Source organism: Cordyceps javanica, chromosome 3 (genome assembly GCF_051103115.1).
Source record: "Cordyceps javanica chromosome 3, complete sequence".
Lineage (NCBI taxonomy): Eukaryota > Fungi > Ascomycota > Sordariomycetes > Hypocreales > Cordycipitaceae > Cordyceps > Cordyceps javanica.
This window is the reverse complement of record NC_139297.1, coordinates 717,145-741,865: the sequence shown is the minus strand read 5'-3', so window position 1 is coordinate 741,865 and position 24,721 is coordinate 717,145. Positions and strand designations below refer to the sequence as shown.

At 53.6% G+C, this 24,721-nt stretch overlaps 6 protein-coding genes and 1 non-coding gene across 7 annotated transcripts; 3 read left to right on the top strand and 4 right to left on the bottom strand.

The window, feature by feature from the left end:
• Positions 1–8,064: 8,064 nt before the first annotated feature.
• Positions 8,065–9,085, bottom strand: V2A60_004450 (mitochondrial carrier domain-containing protein; the record flags this gene model as incomplete). Its single annotated transcript, XM_083255769.1, has 2 exons — positions 8,065–8,900; positions 8,962–9,085. 2 exons carry the CDS (start codon positions 9,083–9,085, stop codon positions 8,065–8,067), a joined length of 960 nt encoding a protein of 319 aa, XP_083111895.1.
• Positions 9,086–9,544: 459 nt separating this feature from the next.
• Positions 9,545–9,625, top strand: V2A60_004449. Its single transcript has one exon. It is a non-coding gene; the product is annotated as a tRNA-Ser (tRNA).
• A 495-nt stretch (positions 9,626–10,120) lies between these two features.
• On the bottom strand, positions 10,121–10,531 carry V2A60_004448 (TOM7 family-domain-containing protein; the record flags this gene model as incomplete). The annotated part of the gene is made up of 5 exons (XM_083255768.1): positions 10,121–10,142; positions 10,206–10,242; positions 10,293–10,321; positions 10,386–10,432; positions 10,505–10,531. 5 exons carry the CDS (start codon positions 10,529–10,531, stop codon positions 10,121–10,123), a joined length of 162 nt encoding a protein of 53 aa, XP_083111894.1.
• Positions 10,532–10,884: 353 nt separating this feature from the next.
• On the top strand, positions 10,885–12,175 carry V2A60_004447 (uncharacterized protein; the record flags this gene model as incomplete). The annotated part of the gene is made up of 2 exons (XM_083255767.1): positions 10,885–10,904; positions 10,984–12,175. The coding sequence occupies 2 exons, from the start codon at positions 10,885–10,887 to the stop codon at positions 12,173–12,175; spliced, it is 1,212 nt and encodes a 403-aa protein (XP_083111893.1).
• Positions 12,176–12,654: 479 nt separating this feature from the next.
• Positions 12,655–16,468, bottom strand: V2A60_004446 (uncharacterized protein; the record flags this gene model as incomplete). Its single annotated transcript, XM_083255766.1, has 2 exons — positions 12,655–13,579; positions 13,629–16,468. The coding sequence occupies 2 exons, from the start codon at positions 16,466–16,468 to the stop codon at positions 12,655–12,657; spliced, it is 3,765 nt and encodes a 1,254-aa protein (XP_083111892.1).
• A 1,226-nt stretch (positions 16,469–17,694) lies between these two features.
• On the bottom strand, positions 17,695–21,366 carry V2A60_004445 (uncharacterized protein; the record flags this gene model as incomplete). Its single annotated transcript, XM_083255765.1, has 2 exons — positions 17,695–21,240; positions 21,292–21,366. 2 exons carry the CDS (start codon positions 21,364–21,366, stop codon positions 17,695–17,697), a joined length of 3,621 nt encoding a protein of 1,206 aa, XP_083111891.1.
• Positions 21,367–22,624: 1,258 nt separating this feature from the next.
• V2A60_004444 (kinase-like domain-containing protein) lies at positions 22,625–24,719 on the top strand (the record flags this gene model as incomplete). The annotated part of the gene is made up of 4 exons (XM_083255764.1): positions 22,625–22,676; positions 22,735–22,802; positions 22,866–23,033; positions 23,088–24,719. The coding sequence occupies 4 exons, from the start codon at positions 22,625–22,627 to the stop codon at positions 24,717–24,719; spliced, it is 1,920 nt and encodes a 639-aa protein (XP_083111890.1).
• Positions 24,720–24,721: the final 2 nt, after the last annotated feature.

Genomic DNA, 24,721 nt, shown 5'->3' with positions numbered 1-24,721 from the left:
TGTCTGAGCTGTTGTGCTATTTCTTTTTTCTTCAAATTGGTCCATATGAAAGATTCTATAGGACCATAGCAAGGCGATCAAGTGCATAATGCCGCATATTAGCCTGATGTCCGTGGATAGCTATCAGTCGAATGCGAATCATTTCTAGCAGATGAGTTTTTCATCGCCGCGCAGGGCGAGTTCTGGCCGTCGCTAGTAAAGGTAGTTAGTAGACGAGCGAAAGTGGCCGTTGGAGCAGACAAGATTAGTGCAGAATTGTAATTTCCATGTGTCGGTAATTTTTGAAGTCTGCACGAGGTCCCTGGCTCTCTCTCGGCGGCCGTGCTTGTAATCATTAGTCCCGCTGTAGCACGTTATTAGCCAATGCCAATTCATTCTTGACGACCACGACTCCCACTAGTAGTGTAGAATGGTAACGGCAGACCGCGGGGACATTGCGGTAACCGCCGAGAAGGAATGATTAGAAGGGGCGTGATGCGCAAATACGCAGCTGGCTCTCTTGGCCAACTAGCTGATAAAGAACTATGAGCCGCGTTTGTTGGTGGAAAATTTAAAAATGCTCGTACTGATAGAGTGGTGCATTTTGGGTAGGTAGTCTGCGGATGGTGTTGAGGGAGGCGCTTGGACGCTGCCAGCTGTCAAAACTGAATCTATCCGTTTGTCCAGTCCGGAGCGTTCGGCTATCAATTTTACTAGCTGCAATCTTGGACTCTACTCGATCGAGCTGTTGAAGCATCACCAGTTCGTCCGCTTTCCGCCGCAGCCTAGCGCCAGCCATCACCGTTGATCAGCATCATGCATGCTACTTGTTTGGGATCGTACACTTCGCTACGCCCAGCCTAAAAGCGACCGTCACCTTTCGAATCGCGCGCCCCCAGCTACAACACAACGTCAAGCCCACGAGATCCCCAATGTTGCGGCGTTGCTGGAAACAATTATGCTCGTCTCCCGTTGGCCCCGAATCCTCTTACCTCTTCGCAGTTCGACCTGCTGATGCCCACGATTCTAGTGCTCGCTTCTCGCCTTCGGCTCCTTCAGCCCCGGTCGGCATTCGTATCACAGTTTGTCCGCAGATAATGGAAGCTTCGCCAAAATTTCCCCTCTCTTCTGTGCGGTAAACCCATAGTCAATTGACAGTACCGTTGTTGACTGCTTACAAGAAGCGGCTGGCGTGCCGTTGCCCCCTAGCTTCGACTGTCCTCGCTCGGGCCACTTTGTGACTATTTCGCAGTCCACCTGTGTACTTTAGCTCGCACACTTATGCACGATCCGTCCCGCCGTCTCCAAAGGCTGATGAGGGAGTGGCTCTGTTGGCCATTCTGGGTGCAGAAAATCCTGGGACGAACCATTTCTCACGTCGCCCTCATTCACACTCTGCCTCAGCGTTGTATCGTTTCGGTCTCTCGTGCCATCGCCCGATAGCCTCCTAGCTACCCTGGCAACCTGGCAATTGGCCTGCAGCGCCACCTTACATAAAAATATCAGTCCATGTGATTGGGACATTCTTGGCTTTCGGCTTGCTTTGCGTCCTGAGCAAAACAATGGAACCCGCCTCTATCTATCTGGTGCAAATCCACAACAGGAAAGTCAGGGCCCTTGCTAACGGCACTTAGACTCGACGCAGGCGCTGCGACGCACAATGTGCCGGCCTCGTCATCTTTTGTCATTTATTCGCAACTAATTGTCCGTATGGGGAAGGGGACCAGCCTGCTTCGAATACCGCGACTCGATCTGTCCCAATACTGGCCTGGTCCAAGCGCCCCTGAGCCCTGAATATCGTTTCAATGGTCGAGCTACGCATCACCACAAGTGATGGCTGTGGAAGCCTGTCAACGTGCCAAGGCTGCTGGTGCAGGTATCAATGCACAAGGCTGATGGATTTCTACGGAGTATTTCAATTGTTATCACTACTAGCGGAGAACCTGCTTTTTTGATACAAGCCGTATGCCGTATGGACTACTCTTATCCGGCAAAATTCAATCAATCCATAACACACGCACTCCCCTGATGACCGTTCTGATTCACTAATTACGCTGGCAAGGCAACTCTAGGGTATAGCAGAGGTACAGTCCGATCAGCTCAATATCCAAATGAGCCTGGCTGAGGCTCACGCAAAGGCCTCTTTTTACGTCAGATCAAGTCATGGCGGTAGCCGACGCCACAATTCACTGCCTCCTCTACTTTCAATACTTTTGGTGCTTAATAGCAAGTCAAAGAACAGAAACCTTGCAACTTCCGCAGGCTCTGAAGGTGCCATTATAGGTAACCTTGCGGCAGAATTAGGCACGGAGAGTATCCGAACCTTACCTGCACTCCACTGGCCGTGATGGACCCCCGCTTTACGTATGGCGACGAGGCAGTGTGTTGTATCATGTAAGTACCGGACCGTCAATATCAGTACTTGCACTTTATGCCATGACACGGATCGGCCGACCGAAGTGACACTTTTGCCACTCCAGGCGGCGCCTTGGTGCTATTCTGGCTCCTCGCGTTGCTATCTGGCTCTAACCTCGCCACCTGAAGACCAGCCCAAGGTCCCCAAACTCTAAAAAGCAAACATATAGTGCAGGTCCATGGGATACTGAGTACGGCCTTCAATGATAGAGTTCAAGGCGGGGACAAGAGGCGTTGTGTGCGGTACCTGGCTCTCCCTGCTTAATTTGGCCAGCATCACCTCCATAAGGCGCAGGAACCACACCATCCCACAGCTCCATTCTCCACAACCAGGAAGAAAATACAACAAAGACGATCGAAAGGAGGAGAAGCGGGACGACAGTCAAACTGACGTGTTCGTCAACTGCCTGTATATTCCTCGGCTTTTCGGTGTGGCGAGAGTTGGACTCAGTACTAGCTCTGTTAGCGAGGTCTGCATACCCGTCAGGTCCGCGAGCCACTCTACGTCCTAGCATCAGTGCCTCGCCGTATCAGCTACGAAGCTATGGGGAAGCGCTATCAGTCTTTTGCCAGTAGTATCATGGGCCAAAATCGGCTCGGGCTATACCTACTGTGGCTGTTTAAGCTTTGATCAACCACTCGAGGCTACTTGACAAGTTAAGGCTACAAACCAAAAAGCTTACCAATCTCTCTCAGCCTCGGCGGAATCATGGATCTACCAGTAGCTCACTTCTCTCGCGCTTTATTGCTTAACTCTGGCCCGCTAATGCCAGTCTAGGATTTCGTTGTCACTCCTGTCATCAGCCATAGCTGCCGCGCTTTCCGCACATACTTGGAAACCTACTTAGCCGTGGCTGACCATTGTGACCTGATCAATAAGTAGTATCATTGTGCTGCTTCTCAGCATCTCCGCAGCATGATTACCCACTAGAGTTCACAGGTCGCGGGAAATTCTGGTCCATACGGCAGTATTTGCCCGCCCGCCCGCAGGGCGGACCGCATCGTCCATGTACTACTATATACGGGTAACTCTGGAGCAGTCGCCCGGCGTGCTGTTTTGATGAGCTGGCACACCAAAAACAAATTGTCTCCGCTTCACTGGGGCCGAAAAGAGGGAAATGCTCCTACCACGACTTCACCATTCTGGTCGAGCTTGATGCACGGCAATGGATCGCCCTAGTCTACTGCCCCGCCTTGCTGCAGCATGGTTCCGGCTATTTGGGTAGCTTGACAGCTGCTTCCCGTGATGCAAAATTCGGAGTGTTGGAGGAAAACAGATATTCGTTCTGCGTTACCTACGAAAGCCCGTTTCCTGGGTGACGATGCGGCACCATACAATTGCACAACCGTCCACTCATCTCTTCATGCCATATACTGCGCTCGTGACAGTCAATCTTTTCTCTATCATGTTGCAGATACGGAAGCACAGCATCGGGCTCATTGCTTCAGACGGAAGTAGCCGGTTTCCCATTAGTCTATCATATGAGGTTAAGACGCTTGTTGCCGAGCCTTGTCTGGGCTTGCGCTCCAGTCTACTTTTGCCGGGATCCAGAAGTAGAAACCTCTTGATTCTCCAAAACCAGAACAGGCTCATTATGACTGTATTACTAACGTCAATCGCTAGCTGGTACGTCGCTTCTCTCTCTGTACATGCAGAGTCCTGCAGTTGCCCACTATTCTTCCATGCTGAGTACCCGTCGGGTTCCGTATTGCTGCATCGTGCATACACTATACTGGTAGTACGTATTACGTTTCGCACAGCGGTCTTCGCATGCACCCGAATTCTCTGCTTCTGTATGCGCATTGAGTCATCCAAGTCCGACATCTGGCGGCGAGGGACCACAACAATGGAGTGCAATGGAGCACTACGGAGCCTGATCTTTCGCTGTATACTCCTGTCCCTCTCCAGCGGCTGTCCTGCTGAGAATCACTCCTAAGGTAGGCCTCTGAATTCGCATGCAGGCACTTGGCACAGCCTCCATAGCTACAGTGAATTACAGCCACAGTGTCTTCTTATCAGGTTACAGTGTTGAATATGGTTTGCAATGGAACCAGGAGCCTCATGAGGAGAGTATCAAGATTGCATTGGGTCGCTCAAGAGGGAAGACTGGCCTCCGGTGTAGCATCCAGCCACCGTCACTTGCTCGTTGAAGTCAACTCACATTAGTGAATTGCCTGCAGCGCACAAGGTACAAGCACGTCGACAACAAAATCAATGTTTCCTCCCGTCTTGGATTGGTCCGCGCTGTGGCAGCTTGAGCTTTGGGCGAAGAGACACGCGTGCTTGAGCTCAACCAAGCTTCGGGATATGAAGATGTAGAAGCGCCCAAAATGAAACTCATCATCTTGGTGAACTTGGGCACGTATGGTATGATACGTCTCGAGATTCGAACAGGCTACCGGCAAAGTAAGGTGGGCATCGTCTTTTACGTGTTGAGCGTCTGGCTGCCGATGGACCAGACGTGCACAAATGCATAACGCTGCCCGCACTGTCTTGACTCACTATTCCCCGTGCATTCTCTGTACCCTGCGCGGTCACCGTCGATCAGTGCATGCAGCTGCGTACGACTCCAAGATCTCGCTATGCAGGGTGGCCCCATGTTGTGGTCCTTGCTATCCGCAGTGCACAGGACTGAGCGGCCTTCATTGTATCACAAGTACCGAAAGCTCTTTGAATCTCTTAGCTGCTTAAAATCAATGGCCCTGGTGTTGCCACGTAGAAGCAAGAGAAAAAAAAGCAAGAAATCAACCACATGCTACGCAGAGCCGTGCGCGGCCAACAGCGCCGTGGCTGCACAACGTTTCGCCTTATGGCTTGCCAGTACACTGAATGGTCCATCAAGTCAGCCCATGGCCGTAATGGCCGCGATATCCGGATTTGTCTGTACCTATTCAGGTTAAATGTTTGGGCATCACCTGCTGCGCGAAGAGACAAGACCACTGCATGTCTAATTGAACGGCGGCGACTCCGCGTCAGTGCTCAAAACATGTCGTCTTCTCTCTCAGCCAAGGCGTAGATGCAAATTTAATGGTGTGTCGATACTAGAGGAGATTAGAGTGCTTGCACATCGGTTCTTGAAACCGCGATATCAGTTGTGCTGGCCATCTTGACGAATGCACCCCTTGACTCCAGTTACGCCTGGGGGGCTCTCTCTTGTAATTGTTTGCAACCTGCGGTGTCTGAATCGCACTTCGTCTGTATTGCATTCGATTCAGCTGTTCTTTGAAAGATTTTCTGGCATAAAGTGACATCCTGGAATCTTCTTCATGGTTGGGCCGCATGCCGAGAAATGCGAAGCCAATTGAAAATGTACGTCCGCAGGTGATGCAACACGCCTCAGTGAAAACGTCTATGCCCTGAACCTTTGGTTCGTTCCATAGGTATCTCGTCATGGTCATCGCGGTCACGGTCGGGTCGCGGTTAGCCTGCACTGCGCTTGATCATCAGTAACATGTTTCTCTAATTTTCCGTTTTGCGATGGCATTTCCAAGAGACAGTGATTTGCATATGAAGAAGATGATCTTACTCCTCGAACAACTTGGTGCAGGCTATCATTACTTTCACCCCGCTGATGACACAATGTCTTGCCCGCCACCCTCGAAGCGAGATTGATCCATCTGCCTCGGTCTCCGTGGGCTTTCGTTGGGTGGAGAGAGAAGAACGGAAAATTCTCCACGTCGAAAACGTTCTTTTCTTCGTTTGGCCGCTGTCTGGAGAATGTGAAAGCTATCCTGCTCCCAGTCTTATGTTCTCGGATTTCCCCTCTTCGGCGGTCGAGCTTGCCTGTTTAGGCGCGTACTGATATGCTCGATACACTCCGTCGTTTCTTAGGCGAGACATTGCATGGGAGTAAAGGCTCCGAAGAGAAACTCGTACCCCTGCGCGGCTTGAAGCATTGGTGAGAGACATCGCATGATTCTGATTTCGTAGGGACAGGGTATCCACCTTGCCTTATATATTTGTCATTCTATTTCAACCGCGCTCTCGCGGCCTTGCTGGCTGTGTCCTCGCTCGCTGACATGCGGAGAGATGTCGCTGCCACTGAAAACAGGCTTTGAGATCTCTGCCTGGTATTTGAGAAGACAACGTTCTAGACTGTTCGGGGCATTGAACCATTCGGGAGGCGACGATGAGAATAACGGGTTGCTAGTAGTACTTGGCAGGATCTTGCCTCGCGGCCGGTTTGTGCCTCATCGAAACAGCATTCCGCTTTCCATGAAGCATAGTCGACAAGTCAATGTCATTCCGTAATAAGATGTACTGATCAAGCAAACTTCCCAATGTAGTCCAGCCGGATGTCAGGCTCCGATGAAAATGCTTTGCTCATCTGAGTAGCCAGGTGGATTTTTTGCCATCAAAGTTTCCCGAATGCAGAATACCTCGATGAGAAAAAGTCGAAACCATGATGCAATCAGTAATTATATCTTTACCTCGTGCCGAAGGAGAGCAACCAGCTACAAAACAGAGAGCTTTTACGAAAGCTGTTTCGTATCATGGAGATTTGGTACAGGGTAGGTGTGTGACTTATGAACAGTCATTGCTTTGAGACGATATATCAGTGGGAAAAGACGACTTGAGAGACTTTCGTGAGGTATTGAACCATTGTCTGTAGATTTTGTAGATGACTCTGGAAAAGGAGATTGTCTTTTGAATAGAGTTCCTGCGTGCTTTTTCTTGCCCAGGTATGAAGGTGGCCGCCATTGTTATTCAACGTACTCAAGCGAGTTGTGCAAGATTTACAGCGCGAGAGTAGACGATGCTTAACAATACAATAAATTTGCTACTATACAATACTCACAAGCCAACAAAAAAAAGGGGGGGTCGGGGCATCGCCTCTGAAGGTAGACTTTCGAAGGTGGCTCACCGGCTACGAGTATCCCGTTTCCTGTCTTGACAAGTGGTCAGACCAGGAGATCTTCTATACAGCATCACGGGAGATACGACGTAGAACAGAAATCAGAATCCCAGTTCCTGTGAATGCATGCTGCTGCTTTGCGGCTTTGTACTGTCGAAGAGGCTTTCGACTTGCGCTGGCCGAATGAACAAATACGAAGTTGGGCGGAGAGAATCTTGGGGAACAAGGCAGTGCCGGGAATGCCAATATTGATGATACAACCGTGACACAAATTGAGAATTAACATATAACTCTGTGATTATACAATAATTCATTCGTTACTACCCAGTGCAACACCCCGAGCTCCCTGACTTGTAAAGTGAGTGGCACAAGAAACCACTTTGCTGTCGAGAGAGAAAACCGAAGAAACTCCCGTGCCATGTCAGAGAGCTGAAAGACAACGCTTTTGTTCTTTGCGAAAGCAGACTGACTGGAATTGAGTCTGGCGAGTGGTACCGTAACGAGTACCGAGGGATGAGACGCTGCCACCAAAATTTAGTGAAATAGGGGTGTTATGAATGCGAGAAGAATGTTATTAAACGCCGAGACTGCAGAGCTGTGTCTATGATTTCGTATAACGAACTAATATTTTACAATGCTTTTCACCTCTACCGATGCCGCATTTCCATGCTCATGATTGCTGTGTATGATGTCCAAGTTTGGAAGGGTATAAATCTGCGCCAGTTCAGTATCAAAACCTCGAAATGTTTCCCAGACTGCCCGCCATGATAATGCCATGATACCTCGCCCCTGTGGGCTCTCAGCTGTCCGCACATTACAAATGGTCTGCTACCCAGCGAGGCAGACGAAACTTGACGTTCTCGTAGACCAAAAACGTCACCCACGTCGCCGGCATGACACGCACCACGCCTGGCACCAAGCCCCTGTAGAAGCCTCGCAAGCCCTCCTCGCGCCAGATGCGCGCCATGACGCCGCTCGCGCCGCGGCCGAAGCGCTCGTCGGCCTGGTAGTTTTGCAGGCGGCTGCGCACCACCTGGTACGGATAGGTGACGGCGCCCGCGACGAGCTTGGCGCAGCTCGAGATGGCGACGGTGGCCTCGGGGCTCATGGGGGAGGTCTCGCTGGCCACGCCGCGCCGCCGCAGCCGGCGCCCGTAGTACGCGCGCTTGAGCGGCTCGTAGACGGCGAACTGCACGGCGCCGTGCGAGACGCCGACGAGCGAGACGCCGAGCCCGCGGTAGAAGCCCTGCAGGCCCTCGGTGCGCAAGATGGTGCGGGCGCCGGCCAGCATGGACGGGTACGCGCCGTGGGCGCCGTGATCCGAGGACAGCATGCGCGTCTTGAGCACCCATACGGGGTTGGTGAGGGCCGCGGTGGCCGCGCCGGCGAGGGCGCTGGCGACGAAGTAGTCGCCGGCCGAGGGGCGAGCGTCGTCCCCGTCGGCGCCGCCGCCATGGCGCTGCTGTGCGAGGAACCGCTCGAAACGCGACTTGAAGAAGAAGAACGAGGCCCAGCTGGTGGCGTTGCCGACGAGGTTCGGTGTTAGGCCCCGGTACAAGGAGGCAATCGGCCGCGGGTTCGCCGTGAGGGAGCGCAGCAGGCGGACGGTCGTGGGCGGCTTCGAGAGGGGATCGCTCACGCTGCGGTAGACTTGGGGGAGAAATTAGCTGACACACTTCTGCAATGGCCTGGGTAAGAAGGGCATTCGTACTCTGCATACGCGTCTTGACAATGTCGAGAGGATGCACAACCAAGGTCGCGATGGTGCCGGCGCTGAGGCCGGCGATGGACTCGACGACTGCGGGAGGAAGGCCCGCATAGCTAGAGTCGGACATGTACGGCCGAGCTTGCTCTCGATTTGCTGGAGATGAACTAGGGGAGAAAGCTCCTTGGCTTCAACTCATGGTGGAAATTGGGGGTATTATGAGACCAGCGTGGTGAGCGAAGGGGGAAAAGCGTTGCGCAAGGTATCGAAAGTCATAAATGTTGTAATAAATTTTTGGGGCGGCGCCATTGTCGGAGCTTTCGGCCGCGGCTGGATGCGGCTTCATCAGGACCACCACAACCCGTCAAAGCACCCAATAGCAAAAAGAAAAATGAGTCAACGCGACAGATTATGGGAAAGAAGAGTAGCATGCCACTCTATTCTGTCATGTTTCAAACTATGCAAGTCCAGAATAGCCTCAAGAGTCAATGGGGAATGACACGCCGACCTCAGATGACATGTCGCAAGGTTGCAAACGTGGAGACGAAGAGATCATATAGACAAATTAGTGGTAGTTGCTTATCAATAAGACACTTTGGCCGAGTGGTTAAGGCGGTGCCCTGCTAAGGCATTACGTTCGCGTGCGTAGGTTCGAATCCTGCAGGTGTCGTTTTTTGCTCCTTTTTTGCTCCTTTCTTGCTCCTTTTTTTGTTCCTTCCGTAAAAGATGGAACAACAACTAGACAATCGTCTTTTTTGCAAAGCTATCTTGCCGAATGACATATGCGCCTTCATCACCGCTGTTCTCAACGCATGCAATAGTTGAGCCAGTTGATAAGCGGTAGGCTACTCAATAGCCTGAGCTCGAAAAAAGGAACAGGTATGGGAATTTTCAATTATAGAATGTTGATACAGAACACAGAGGTGGCAACGCACCCTGGTTTTTTTACATGACGGATATCTCTTTTCTGTTGTAGAGACCTCACAAACATCCCAACGTCGGAAAATGCCCGATTTGATTGTGACCGTATTCTCCAACTCCAGGTCCTTTCTATCATCATTGCTTTTGTCGACGTCGTCAGGAAGCTTTTTGTTTGTTTTTGCGGTGTTGTGTAATATTATACAAGGGCAATGCTGCTGCGCATTACGGAAGCTCGATTCGTTGCTCAAGAGAGGGGAGAGATGAGACTGCGCGGCTGTTAGTCGTGTGTCGCAATAGAAGCGGCATATGCGCAAGGTTCTAGCTCGTACCGGATCAAAGAGGGCTTGGGGTCGCTGCGGGTGTAGCCTGTAATTGTCAGTCGGGCGTTCGTGCTGCCGTACGCGAGCCGATCGTACCAAGGTAGAGAATCAAGGGGAGGTAGCCACTGAAAGACATGTTAGCGACAAAATCAGATAGTTGATGAGGGAACGCAAGTGAGCGCAACATACTAGTGAACAGCGACGCGGGAAATATCGATGAGCTTGCCAATGCGCTCCTAAAGCAGGTAGAAAAGGGTTAGCTATCATGGCAGCTCGCAGCACCGCAATTTGCGGTTGTGGTAACAAACCTTGGACTCTTCAGACAGGGCGAACATCTTGGAGACTGTGTATCAAATGCCGAAAAAGACGAGAGATTAAAAATATCAGAGTCGAATCGGGCGGTGAGATGGGGGTCCGTTGAGACGTGGATGATGGATCTGCTGGAAATTTTGGCGTAGAGTGATGGCTCTACTTTTCTTGGGTCGGATCAACTCCGGCAGAACCTAGCACACTTATCTCAAGAGCTTCAACCTCGAAATTTGGATTCCCCCGATATCTGCTTTTATGATACCACCCAAACGGCAATTCACGACAATCACAACCTGCCTATATCTCAATCAGCCAGTCTTACAAACAGCAGTCCGTTACGTAGAGAGAGACGCCACTCCCTCCCAGGCGCAAAATCAAGATGGCGCAAAACAGGCACTGGTACGCCGTTCCCAGCAAACACGCCCACCACTCTCCTCCAACCCGCAAGCTAACCTCCCATCCCCGTCCTCTCTTCCAGGGAGCAAGACAAGGATGCCACCATCTACATGGGCAACATTGACGAGCGCGCCACGCCGGCCATGATGTACGAGATCATGCTGCAGATGGGCCCCATCCACAACATCCACATGCCGCGCGACCGCGTCACGCAGTCGCACCAGGGCTTCGGCTTCGTCGAGTTCCGCACGCCCTCGGACGCCGAGTACGCCGCCGCCGTCATGAACGGCATCAAGCTGTTCGGCAAGTCGCTGCGCGTCAACAAGGCCTCGGCCGACCGCCAGCGCGCCGCCACCGACATTGGCGCCGAGCTCTTCGTCGGCAGCCTCGACCCGGCCGCCGACGAGAAGATGCTCTACGACACCTTCTCGCGCTTCGGGCCGCTGCTCTCGCTGCCCAAGATTGCGCGCGACGACGCCGGCGCCTCCAGGGGCTTCGGCTTCATCAGCTTCGCCGACTTTGAGAGCGCCGACGCCGCCATCGAGAACCTCGGCGGCCAGTACCTCCTCGGCAACCAGGTCACGGTCCAGTACGCCTTCAAGAAGGACGGCAAGGGCGAGCGCCACGGCGACGAGGCCGAGAGGGAGCTCGCCGCACAGGCCAAGAAGCGCAACGTCGTCCCCGAGGCGCAGCCCGTGCCCGCCGCCTTCCTCAACCCCCCGCCCGCGTCGTCCGCGCCCCCCGTCGGGGCGCCCCCTCCCGCGGCGTCCGCGACGCCGCAGCCGCCCGCCGGTTTCGCTCCGCCTCCCAACATGCCGCCTGGGATGCACATGGGCGGGCCCCCGCCTCACATGGGCGCTCCTCCCGGGTTTGCGCCGCCGCCGCATTCGCACCAGCGCGGCCCTTCGCCGTACAATGCGCCTCCCGGCCAGGGACCGCCCCCTGCCGTCGGTGGCCGCGGCGGCGTTCCCCCGCCCGGCAGCATGCCTCTGCCTCCCGCACCGTCCGGGCTGCCCGCGCGTCCGCCCCAGAGCCAGGGCGGCTACACCAACCCTGCCGACTACCACCCCAACGGAGGCAGCTATCGCGGGAGCGGTGCCTCACCCGCGCCGCCACCCGGTTTCCCTGGTGCTCCGCAACAGCAGCAGCAGCCGCCGCAGCAGCAACCGCCTCCCGGATTCGGTGCGCCCGGTGGCGCCCCTGCTCCTCCGCCGGGATTCATGCCGCCCCCCGGCTTCCCACAGCAGCCTCCTCCGGGCTATCCCCGTCGATAGAGGGAAAGGAGCGATTCTACTTGAAGCGATACAACAGCTCGTTACCATAATACCAAGCAAGGGAGAACTCAACATCACGGCGTTCAAGCTTTTCGGATTAGTGGGCGAGGATCAGGCTTGCCCTTCATCATGCATAGGACAACGGGAGGCGTTTAGCGGCTGTTTTTGGAAACTGTAAAAGTGATATCAGAATTTGCTTATTTCGCCCATGTAGGGAATTTGTAACACAAATATGGAATAAAAAAAGGACTAATGTTTTCAAGGTATATAAATTTTGTCCCATCATCATCGTGCTATACAACTCTCTCTTTCCGTCTCGTCCTTCAAAAGTCCCACCGTATAAATTCTTGACACCAACACCTTGGAACGCCAGCGATGAATTCTTCCCCATGTGCTCCTCCAAAACATATGAAAACTAGCATGTAAATAGTACACAGATGCTGAAAGGAAATTTGGGGATTGCCACCTCTCTTCCCCACTCAACTTCGTCTGAACGCATTTCTCGCTTCCGTTGTCGCCTTTTCCCACTCCTGTCTAGACTCTTCCCTCTGGCCCTGCACGTCGTATGAGTGTGCCAGCATGCCGTCCGCGACACTCTGCCAGAGGACGTTACCGCTCCGCTGAGCTTGCTTAGCCGCAGCGCGTGCGCTCTTCAGTGCTTGGTCACCTATGACGTTTTCAAAGAAGCGGCTGCGCATGATGCATAAAGTGACAGCGGCGCCAATAATGTTGTTCGTAACCTTGGAGCCGCCCATGGCCGCTTGGATATGCTGCTTCTGCTGGTTCAACTGCTGCGGCGGGTCCGTGACCAGAGCGGCCATGACATTGTGCCACGCGGTGCGCAAGTCGATGTTCCAGTGGCTGTTACAAAGGGGCTGTAGTTGTTCAATCAGATCGACCGTGTCCTCGTCGTTACGACATGAGTCATGCTGCATGATCCAGAGCCGATTCAGTCCAGCCAACATCGCAACCTCCTGTTCGCCGACCTTTAGGCCGTGGCTTTTGCTGAGAGGCATCGTAAAGCTCTCGCCTTGAAACATTTCCAAAGCAGTTTGCAGCTCTCCCAGGCCCTGATGATAGACACCCGATAGGTAGAGCGCCAGTAACTTCAAAGTCGGCTGTGACTCATCTGATAGTAAATCTTCCAATCTATCGATGTGTCCCTTGACCGTCGCCCACCGGCAGTGAGTGGCCTCTAGCAGTCCAAGCATGACTGCTATATATGCCTGGCCCTCAGTCCGCCATTGCCGTTGTCTGATCGCCGTGTGTAGTGACACTGGTGGCCCGTATGGGATGCCAAAGGTTGATTCATCCCACGCCTCTAAGATTTTGGAGCCCTCGAGCCAGAAATCTGTTGATTTGGATGACGGTTTGTGCAGAGAAGAAAGCCCGCTAAACATGAATCTGAACCGTGTTAATGAAAGACGCCGAATAATGAATAGATATAACTCACATGAGGGACCGTAGCTCAATTTTAGTCATGAAAGTGATGACCAAATTGTCGGATTCTTCGGTACCGTTGCCGGGATCAATAATAGACGCCGTATCTTGGCCAACTATGTTAGAGCTGACTGCCTGCTTTTTGATCGGCACCATGAAATCTGCTTTGACATTGTTCCAATTCTCGCAGTCATCAATCTTTTTTTGTAGGTCTCGCAGCTTTGCAGCTGTGGCATCAGGGTTCTGGTGTTGTAAACTGGCGGCAAAGTCTAGGAGAAGTACCAGAATGTCCAGCTGCGTAATACGGATAGAGGGGTCGAATTGAAACTTGGCAGCCTGCGCAATGCAGCTTTGCACCTTCTCAATGCTACCTTCCTTGGCAGTCTTTAGCAGCGCAAGGCCCTCGAGGACAGAGGCAAAGATGCTGAGGGCATTATCGCCGCGCGTGGAAGCCACGTTCTGTATGGCTCGGATGTTTTCTAGGGCAGACGCATCGGAAGCACTGCCCATTTCCATATAGAAAGTGGCCTTGAGGAGGCGGAAAGCGTAATACCAGGGCACATGCTTGAAGGCCTCGCAATTCGAAATATGCCCATCAACAGCTTTAAGGGCTGCTTTGTGGTTCCTTTGAAAAAGAAGCTTCAGCATGGAGTATTGCATGCAGTACTTGAGATCCATCATGCGGTGTTTGTCGCACAGCGCGATGCCCTTAGTCAGAGCAGTCTCCGCCTCCATGATATTTTCTGTCTCTTCATGCAAAACAGTGGCATAGCGCAAACGGATTCGTGCCTCTTCCCGTGGTGCCAGGCGTGTGCTCTGTAACATGCCCTCAAAGCAGGACAGGCCCGTCGAGATGAGTCTTTGGTACTCTGTCACATCTTGTGGATCCAGAAACATGGCTACGTCGTGCGCCTGGGAGCGAGCCTTGCCAATGCATTCCTCCGCTACCGCTGCCATGATCGGGCCTGTATTGACCGGCCGCTGCTTGTGCTGTAATGAGGGGGAGCGCTTAGTTATGCTAGGCGAACGCGCTACTGAGGGAGATTTTGGCGGCGGAGGCTTTGGGCTTGATTTGAGCCAGGGTTTTGGTGGCTCTACCTTTGTTTCTTTCCGGGGTTTCGGCTTTGGCGGCTCAGGTTTCGGTTCCGAGATAGGTTCTTCCTTCACCGATGTGATGGGCCCTTGTTTGGTCCCCGGTACAGGCTCTGACTTCGGTTCTGGTTCTGGTTCCTTTTTTGGTTCCGGTGCGTTTGGCATTGGCGTATCCTTTTCCTCTGGTTCCAGGTCCTTCTTCGCTGGGAGGGGTTCAAGAAGGGGCTTCGAGAAACCCAGAGTCAGATCTCGAGGATCAATGCTCTGCAACTCCATTGGCGGTAATGGTGGAGGGGGGATATTTTGGATGTCCTGCAGATTGACAAAGTGAAATTGTTCTCCCTGCAATTGCTGTTCAATCTGTAATTCATCCTGCGCTGAGTCTTGAGTGATGCTGGCCAAAGTGTCGATGTTGTTCAGCTCATCAGGGATAGGTATAGGTTGGGATTGTGACACAGGTTCGGGATCGAGTTCTGGCTCGGGTTCGACTTCAGATTCGGGTTCAGGCTCAGGCTCAGGCTCAGGCTCAGGTTCAGGTTCAGGCTCGGGCTCGGCTTCAGGTTCGGGCTCCGGGGGCAAATACATTTGTTGCGGTTGTACATGTAACTGGTGATGTGATTGCGTTTGCTGCGGCAGTTGTTGTTGGACTTGGGGTTGTGGAGTCGTCGGTGTTTGCGGTGTCAGCGACTGCGGTTGTTTCTGTATCTGCTGATGGCTTATTATGTGCGGAGACTGCTGCAGTTGGGGTGATTGGACGATTTGCGGCGACTGCATATGCGGTGATTGCAGGTGCTGATGATACGGCTGCTGCGGTTGCGGTTGGTGGTATTGTTGGTGTTGGTGTTGCATCTGGCCCTGGTGGTGCGTCTGGGGAGTCAGAGGCGCTTGTCGCGGCGTCATCTGTCGTGGTTGTGGTGATGAGTGCGGAATGGGAGACTGGGAGATTCGTCGCTGGTACTCATGTATGTGTTGGGCCTGTATCGATGGCTGTCGGGAGCGGGGAGAAGGTCGCGACTGGTTGTGTAATTGCGGGGAGGCGATGGAACTGTTGTAGAGTTGAGGGGATGGTTGCTGCGCATGCTGCATCTGCTGAAGCTGCTGGAGGTGCTGTTGCTGCGAGCGCTGCTGCTGCATCACCGTGGACTGTAGTTGCGAGGGTGGCATCGCGTTTTGAACTGAGGGTGATTGGGATTGCCGCCAAACATCGTTTGATTGCGCGAATTGCCGCACATCATGCTGCTGCGGTGTTTGCTGCTGCTGCTGCTGCTGCTGCTGCTGCTGCTGCTGCTGCTGGGGATGCTGGTGATGCTGGGGAAAGCTTTGCTGGAAGGTGGCTTGGTACACGTTGCCACCGATCGCGCCACCCCCGCCAGCGCCGAACTGCTGCATCTGCGCGGCATGATGATGTTGCTGTTGTTGGTAGTGCTGTTGTTGCTGAAACTGATGATGGTTCTGTTGCGGCTGATGCTGCTGGCCGTACTGCCCCTGCTGCGGCTGGTAGAACTGAGCCTGGCCCATGCCGTTGGCGTACAAGCCGTTGGCGTTGTGGTGCGAGCCGTTTTGCTGGGCGAACTGATGCTGATGCTGATGCTGATGGTGTTGCTGTTGCTGCTGCATCTGGTGATGCTGGGCGTGATATTGCTGCGGCTGCTGATAGGCATATCCAGCCTGCTGGCCGGCCGCGCCTCCACCTCCGCCGGAATAGACGTCCCCTTGGCCAGGATAGCCCTGGCCGGGCGGGAGCGCGCCTTGGTATGTCATGATGACCGCAACATGAGCCGGGGAGGTTCAATTCGTCGGGCGACTCGGGTCGGACTGTCGTGGTACGCGCTCTCTCTTGTCTCGTCGCTTCAAGCCCCTGGCTGCATCGCTGTCGATCGCGGAAGACGGGGGGCGACGACACTCGACGACGACGGACGGGGGGGGGGAGTTGCCGCCGCAAAACGAGGAACACCCGAAGATCCTTTTTCCTTCTTTTTTGTCGCGTCGCTGAGGGCGGCCAGCGAGGAAATAATTTTAAGCCAGTTGGCTGCTTTCCGGTTCTCTGTCGCGCCGCGCCCCTTTTGTCGCTGGCTCGGGCTGTCGTTGGATTTTGTGGATGGGATTGGGCGAAAAGAAGTAGCACCGCTACGTAGTAGGATGGAGCGGAAAGGAATGAGGTGGCGCTCGCCGCTTGGCTCTTTGGGCATGTGCAGGTGCAGGTGCAGGGACGTGGTAGTGTCGCGGATTTTGGCACGGCAAAGGATGAAATAGGTTTCTTCTTAGCTACAACGCCCGCTGGTTCATCTATTCACCGAAACTTTTAACCGAATGTGTGTATTTTTTTTTTAAAAACCTTCCAGCCACGGGCAGCACATTCTGCGCCCGGTACAACGCGCAAGTCTCATCTTCACGCTTTGTTCGGCGGCCGCGTGACGGGGCTGTACCAAAAAATACATCGCGTCGTACATTGAATTGCCTGCAAAGCGCCGCCCATATTCTTTGCATTTGGTACATCTACGCCGCTAACCTCCACTATTTCATCTCAGGTGGCCCGCGATGCGAGTCAAGTGCTATAATAGAGTTTCATGCTGCCGACCCCAGCTGACTTCATTGGTCGCAGCATAAATGTACCACTCCAAGACATTACAACGTTAACTCGGTCTGAAAAGGACTGGCTGTCTCTGAAAATAAAGTAGGCATTAATAAAAACTTATTTCGTAACAAACCATACCGGCCCATACTCCGCAACTATTGTTACAAGATTCATCCAAAGCATTCTAAATACAAGCTTCATTCATCGCGTCTTCATCTCTTTTCAAAATTGCCGAGTACTTCATGACGAGCTTATTTCTTGGGGTATGTACCGCAACGCCGGGATGATGCAGGTCCTGTTCAACATGGCAAGAAAGGGAAAATGAAATGAAAATTAAAAAGAAAAGAAAAGAAAAGAAAACAGACGTGGATTTCAAGCAAAAGCCTCGTTGGATTTGTTTGTGCCTGCGTCCTCAGCCGACACAGTGCCATTCAGCAAACACACACCAACGAGCTGTTCGGTCGGCCAGGACAAGACCTCTCCAGATACCCGTCTCGGAGCATTTGATGATTGTCTCCCACGTGCCGCCATCGCTCATCTCGTCATCGTCGCGACCGGTAACCGTGATACCCTTACGGTCCTCCTTCCTCATGAGACGGAGAATCTTGCCGCCGGGCGTCTGGATGGCCAACTTGGCTGGCTTGTGGCCCGCCACTGTGCCGCTCGCCGAGCTGGGATTGGAGCCGTTGACACTAGATGCCGTCATGCTCATCGCTGAGCTTGGACGGGCAAAGGGGTTCGGGCTGGTTCGGCCAGGGTTCGAGGACGGCGTCAGGCTTGACTGGAATCCGCCGGGTGACAGGCATGGGTGCTGGCGAATGGCAAATACAAATGTGTTGTTGAGCGCCAGCCGCTGACACTGCGGCTGCACGATATAAATGTCGTTGCGTTGCGCGTGAGGCGTCGGGTGCCGCGTCACAAATTGATACGGGGGATTCTCCCCGGTATGGATGATGGGTAGCGCAAGGGCCAGCGGGTGTGGTACATCCTTGATGCTATGCATCAGTCCTCGTGTACCCGCGTATACTTTGAGCACACCTTGCCCCTCGTCACCAGGTAGCAGTGCTTTCACGGTATATCTTTTGACGCCTCCATACCACTCTGCCTGTGCCAATGCTTTCGTTTTGATCATATCACCGCTCTCAAACACATCTCCATCATGATCTTGTGAATAAGCGCGAGTTTCGACCTCCGCTACCACCTCAATGTCGGCCGGAACGTTCATCTTTAGGTGAACCATTTCCAAATTCTCGATCCTTGTCGATGAAGTATTGTAGTCGACCATCTCGACTCCATCTTTGAAGAAGGTCGGGCAGACACAGGGGAGGTTAAGTAGAATCTCATGCGCCACAGCCGGTACAATGTGTTGTTGTTCGTGATGCTCTGGCACATGTGTCCAGCAGAGTTCCGAAGGTCTGGTGAGGAACCACCAAGGTTCCGCCACATTGCTGTTCAGGGTCGAGTATTGGCCTCGTTTCGGGTTTGACGGGCTGGCCAGGCAACAATCCATCATGCGCCACTCGCTGTCCACAAGCACCGCATTCCACCAGTGATTTGGCCGTGGCATCATGGTGCCGTCCAATATCTCCCCAGGTGCCTTCAGATATCCTCGAACCACTTCACATGTAATGCCAACAGCCAAACACATTTCCATAACAAGCACTGCATACTCTTCCGAACAGCCGCGTCGGGATTGAATGACCTCGCGTGTATTGATCTCACCTTCGAAATCTTCTTCCCAGACAATCTTCTCGCTCACCCATGTAAAGATGGCACGCAGGCGCTGCACATCGCTGCGGTAGGGCCGGCAAACATAGGTCGTTGCTAACGAAATTGCCGTGGTCATGGGAGAGGCTTCGTTGATGAATCGAGAGTTCTTGTCCACTTGCGTCAGGTTGATAGATTGATAGTTGAGTGAGTCCAAAACGGGATTTCCATCTGCGGCTTCGTCGCCCTCAATGCTTTCGTAGAGCTCATCAACGGGGTTCAGAGCGGGGTGATCCTGAATCTGGCAACGGTCTCGTCGTTCTGCTCTCTCAATCTTACTCAGAGAGTTCGATCTATTAATATCACGCCGCACTTGCACCCAATCGATGGGGCCCGTGCTGACTCCCCGCGAAGCGTCCAGATTCGAACGCAATCCTGTCATACGGGCAGCCCCCATCGCTCCGCCGCCATAGGAGCGGTTGAAAGGAGACGCACTTCCGATTTCTTGGCCGGGCCCACCTGCGAGACTTCCGCGATTATTGGCTACGCCCGTTTTGGCGGATTCGAAAATCTTCTTGAAGATATTGCGTTTAGGAGCTTTTGGTTGCACCAATCCACCCAATCCTGCGGATGGGTCCTCGTAGACAGCTTGTGACATAGGTCTCGCAGCGGCACTCGCATTCGTAGCATGGCTGCTATGATATGAAACGCCCGTAAACGGCGAGTCTGGTCGTTCGTTATCAATATCCCGCACGGCCAAGGTGCTGTGGGCTCGGTGGTGGTGGTTTCTAGCCATGCTCCCCGCGCTCGTTGAGCTAAAGCCACTTGCCGATGCACCACTCCACAGTGTTCTACCACTGCTTTGGGTCGCATAGCTAGTATTACTCTGATTGCCGGAAGACGAATTCGTTGTATTTGTTTTTGTTGTGTACGTGCGCCCGATGGCGTCCTTGTTTCTCATATCATAGGCTGACTTTTGCGATTGCAATGCCCTTGCAGGCATAGGGCGGTCTCCGGCCGACGAGCTAGGTCGTGTATAATGCTGATTCTTGGGCGGCGGAGGCGGCGGTGGTGCATCAGATTCCACAACAGGCATACTGCTGCTGTGCTGGTGCATCTTCTGGAAGCGCTTCTCCATTCTTTCAACGTAGTTGCTAAGCTGTGGCAGTTCTTGTGCCTCGTTGTTTCGGCCACGCTTGTATCCATCGACCTGAGAAGATTCACCACTCCATGTCTCGTAACCCTCATCAGATTGAGCGATTCCCATTGAAGTGCGAGGTCTGCCAAGCTCAGGCTCATACGCGCGTGGCGCACGAGACTCTAGCCCAAATGACTCGGGAGCCCAGGGATCAGCCTCAACCTCTGGGGACTCCCCTGATCTGCTCCCGAGTCCTTCTAGCTCATCGAGCTGCTCCATAACACCATCCATGGCCTCTCGAAGCGGTGAGGGTGTCATCCCGTTGCTGCCACCAGGGGAATGCTCCACATATGAGCCGACTTGCCGTGGAGTGCTATACTGATCACCATGGCCATCATAGCGATTCTCGTGGTAAGAAGTGCTTGATGCGTGTCTTTGGAAGTCATCTGGTCCATGATACGAAACTTGCGATGCATGGCGTGACACTTGTGGAGGCTGTGGTTTGTAGGTGGTCGCTGAGCCTTGCCTAGAGAGAGTAAGCGGAGGCTCAACATCAGCAGAGCCAGCTCTTGCGACGTGTTTGTGTGGCGGTGGTGGCGGAGGGGGTGATTGCCGCTGGGTGTATGCATGCGCCGCAGCAGGCTCAGGTCTGCGGAACGAAGGAGCAGGCGATACTGTTCTGGGGTCGTAGGGTTTTATGCGTGGCGGTGAGGGAGTATGCTCCTGTCTGAGCGCCGTGGTGCCGCTCTTAGCCCTGGCTACAGCAGGTGACGAAATTGTTGCTTTGACGGGTGTCGCGGGCTTGGCGGCGGGCTCTTCTCGAAATGTGATGGGCGTCTTTGCGCTCGTGTAATGAGGAGCTTTGGCGTATGCTTCGAACGGGCGTCGGAAAGGTTTTGATCTTGACGGACTCGGGGCGATACTAGGTGGCACAGGGCTGACGGAGCGGTTCGCCGACGGTCGGAATTCTTCTGGTAGAACCTTGACAAAATTGGAGGGAAAGGAGCCGACAGTTCGGCGGTCACGATACAGACGTCCCGTCCACCATGAGCCATCGCCGGCGTTGAGACATTCGATCAAATCTCCTTCGATGAAGCCAAGATCGCGTTTCCCCTAGATATTCGTCAGCATCGGAGGAGCACGCACTGTCAGGACGGAACGGACCTCTCCCCCCCAAGAGTAAACAGCTCTACACCAGCAGGGAAACTGCGTGGGTAGGGGCGGCGGCGCTGGCACCATTGTAACAATGCTATGAATGTATGTCGTATGAATATTCGTGAGTAAGTTTATGATGGTTTGGCGGTTGAAGTTGAGCAAGGGGGGATAGACAATGCTGTATCACACGTCGTTTGCGGATATAGCAGCTCTACTGTCGGGCAGCTGTTGAAAAGGCGGTTCGTCACACAGTGGGTGTACACAGAGGCTCAACCAGGCATGTTGATCGAGAAATCCTCGTCGTCGCACAGGAGAAAACAGTATGGAATATTGAGGCAGTGATCAAGGATAGGAATGAACACCGACTGGCGCTGGTGGTAAGGAGAAGCTCATTTACTCCGGGATCCAGAATCGTCAGGCTCCAGTAATTGGCTGGCGGGACGAACCAACGGCGCCAAGTCAGGCGTTGACAATTGATTCAGACTGCCAAACAACAGAGGGGCAACGAGCTGTGTTGCCAGGGCGACGCAGTTGCTTGACGGTGCCGCAGCGCCTGGCAGAGAAGTCGCTCCACTATAAGCCCGCTAGGACAGCCAAGGAGGCCCCCGAAACGGCCCTAGAAACGGCGGTGCAGCAGCGCTCTTGCTCTGGGAGGTCCCCAAAGCCGCTAATTTCAGCCCTTGGCCAGTTCCTTTCTAGCGTACCATCTGCTGCAAGCTGGCCAGCCAGAACTGGAGTGTCGGCCGCCTAGCTCTGACGCGGGCGGTACCTGGTGACCTCACTGATGCGCACCACTGCATACCAGAGCCTCCTGTCACCTTATGTTACCAAGCGACTCCGACAAAGTGCAGAACCCAAAAAGGCATGCGTCGTACCTCTCATTCATCCAATATTTTAATCCGTTTTGTCAACACCACGTTTTACATCTCGCGATATCAAAAAATAAGAGAAAGTCGCCCTGCTCTGCCCTGGTCGTATCCCTTCCAAATTGAACCCCGCTGACGGACGTCACAGCTGTCCTAAAGCGGAAAACTGTAAACAAAGGCCCAAGCTTCACCCTTGCACCCTGTCCCGGACAACCATCACCCTGTGTGCTGGTCAGCCTAGATAACCATTGCGGTTCCCAAGGGCGCAACACAGCCTCTCCTGTCTTTTCTTTCCATCGACAGCCACTCTTTACTCCTTCTCGACGGTTGCTGCGCGCGCATCGATTTCCGGCCGCTCACCTCTCGATTTTTGCCGCCAAGCTCAACAGCCGTCGAGCGCCTCACCAGCGCCGTTGGCGTCTGTTGCCCGGGACAGCCTGAACAAGGTCAAGCGTTGACTACAAGCGCTGGCAAAAATGGCCGACGAAGGACTTGCAGAGCACTATCAGGTGTTGGAGGAGCTGGGCCGTAAGTTGACAATGGCAGCGAGTCACGCGAGCGATGCACGCTAACAATTCTTTTCTAGGCGGCAGTTTTGGTGTCGTATACAAAGGCATCGAAAAGGCAACCGGCGAGACTGTCGCCATCAAGCATGCAAGTTAAAACACCAAGCTAGACGTCACAGCTACCATAATACTAACCACGTGCGTGCTGTAGATTGACCTCGAGTCCAACGACGATGATATCCAGGATATTCAGGCTGAGATTGCTGTGTTGAGCACGTGCGCCAGCCCATACGTTACGCAATACAAAGGTTGCTTTCTGCGAGGGCACAAGCTATGGATAGTCATGGAATATCTTGGCGGCGGCTCCTGTTTGGACCTGGTGAGTATACCTTGCATGGACATGATGAGTGAACCGACTAACAGTGCGACACAGCTCAAACCCGCCAACTTTAGTGAGACACACATTGCCATCATTTGCCGAGAACTGCTGCTGGGCATTCAGTATCTGCACGATGAGGGGAAGATTCATAGAGATATCAAAGCTGCCAATGTTCTCCTCTCAGAGAGCGGCAAGGTCAAGCTCGCCGATTTCGGTGTTGCCGCACAACTCACCAATATCAAGTCACAGCGCAACACCTTTGTTGGTACGCCCTTCTGGATGGCCCCAGAGGTTATTCAGCAAGACGGTTATAGCTTCAAAGCAGACATTTGGTCGCTTGGCATCACAGCGATGGAAATGGCCAACGGTGAGCCGCCACTATGCCATATCCACCCTATGAAGGTTCTCTTCCACATTCCCAAAAATTCGGCCCCAAAGCTCGAGGGCAACTTTAGCAGGGACTTCAAAGACTTTGTCGCCCAGTGCCTGACCAAAGACTACGACCGCCGACCAACCGCCCGCGAACTTCTTCGCCACCGATTTATCAGGGCTGCCGGCAAAATTGAAGCTCTCCAGGAATTGGTCGCCGCGCGCCAGATGTGGGATGCTAATCAAAACCGCCAGAGGCACCCGATATACTACCAGGAGACGTTACAGACCATGTCACCCAAATGTGGTGATCAGGAATGGACCTTTGACACTGTCAAGTCCGTTGCCATTGCTCCTCCGAGAAGACAAACAATCAAGATCAGACGACCGTCGGCCATGCTCGGCGTCGACGAGGGTTTTCGCAAGCTGGACCTCAACGACGGTCCTCTTGGGCCTTCTTCTCCTGCTCCTGGTACCGTCCGAAAAGCGACCGCTCGACGAACCCCCTCGCTTGCGCAGGTCTCAGCGATGCACTCTGGTGGCTCTGTCAAGAGCAGTGTGCCTCCAAAGAAGCCCCTCCAGCCTGACATGTCGTTTGGAAATTCCGGTTCTACTATGAGACTCTTCCGTCGCGTTCCATCAGATAGCTCCACTGGAGGCCAAATTGGTCGCCCTACTTCGCCGGACGACGTTTTCTGCGACGAAAACCAACTGCCGTCAGCTACTGCTCCTGTCGTGCCGTTTGGAAAAGAAGCTGTCCTCGGTCGCCGGCTGTATACCAAGGCCATTGAACCCACTATGGCTGAGCTCCACGCTCAAACCTCTGCTATGCAGAAGCGGGAGGCGCTTGGCAAGGTCTCCGACGCCCTTGCCGCCCTTGATGCGATTGATCCTGAAGGTGCCTATCACCTCATGGCGAGCCTGATTACCTCCATGGCCAAAGACAACAAACTAGACGCCGCATTCCTTCGTCAAGCCAATGTCAAGGTGGTCCCCGACGACGGTACTCCGCAAGGCACAGTTGTGATTAAGAATAGCACGCCAGCGAGCAACGGCACCACAAACACAGCATGCAGTCCCACCAAACTTGTCCTAAGCTCCAACAATCCCCATCTCAGAAGCCATCGACGCCGTCAGGCCGACTCTCCTACTCCTTCCAAGCTCAACGAGAAGAGCTTCGAAAAGGAGAGGTCCATACTTGAAGAGAAATATCCTGGTGGGGAGGTCCGCCCGGGCATGGAGCACTGCAAACAGCTTGCTGATGTTTTGTATAATCGCTGGTCTGACGGGCTTCGTATCCGATGGCCTCAGGTTTGAGC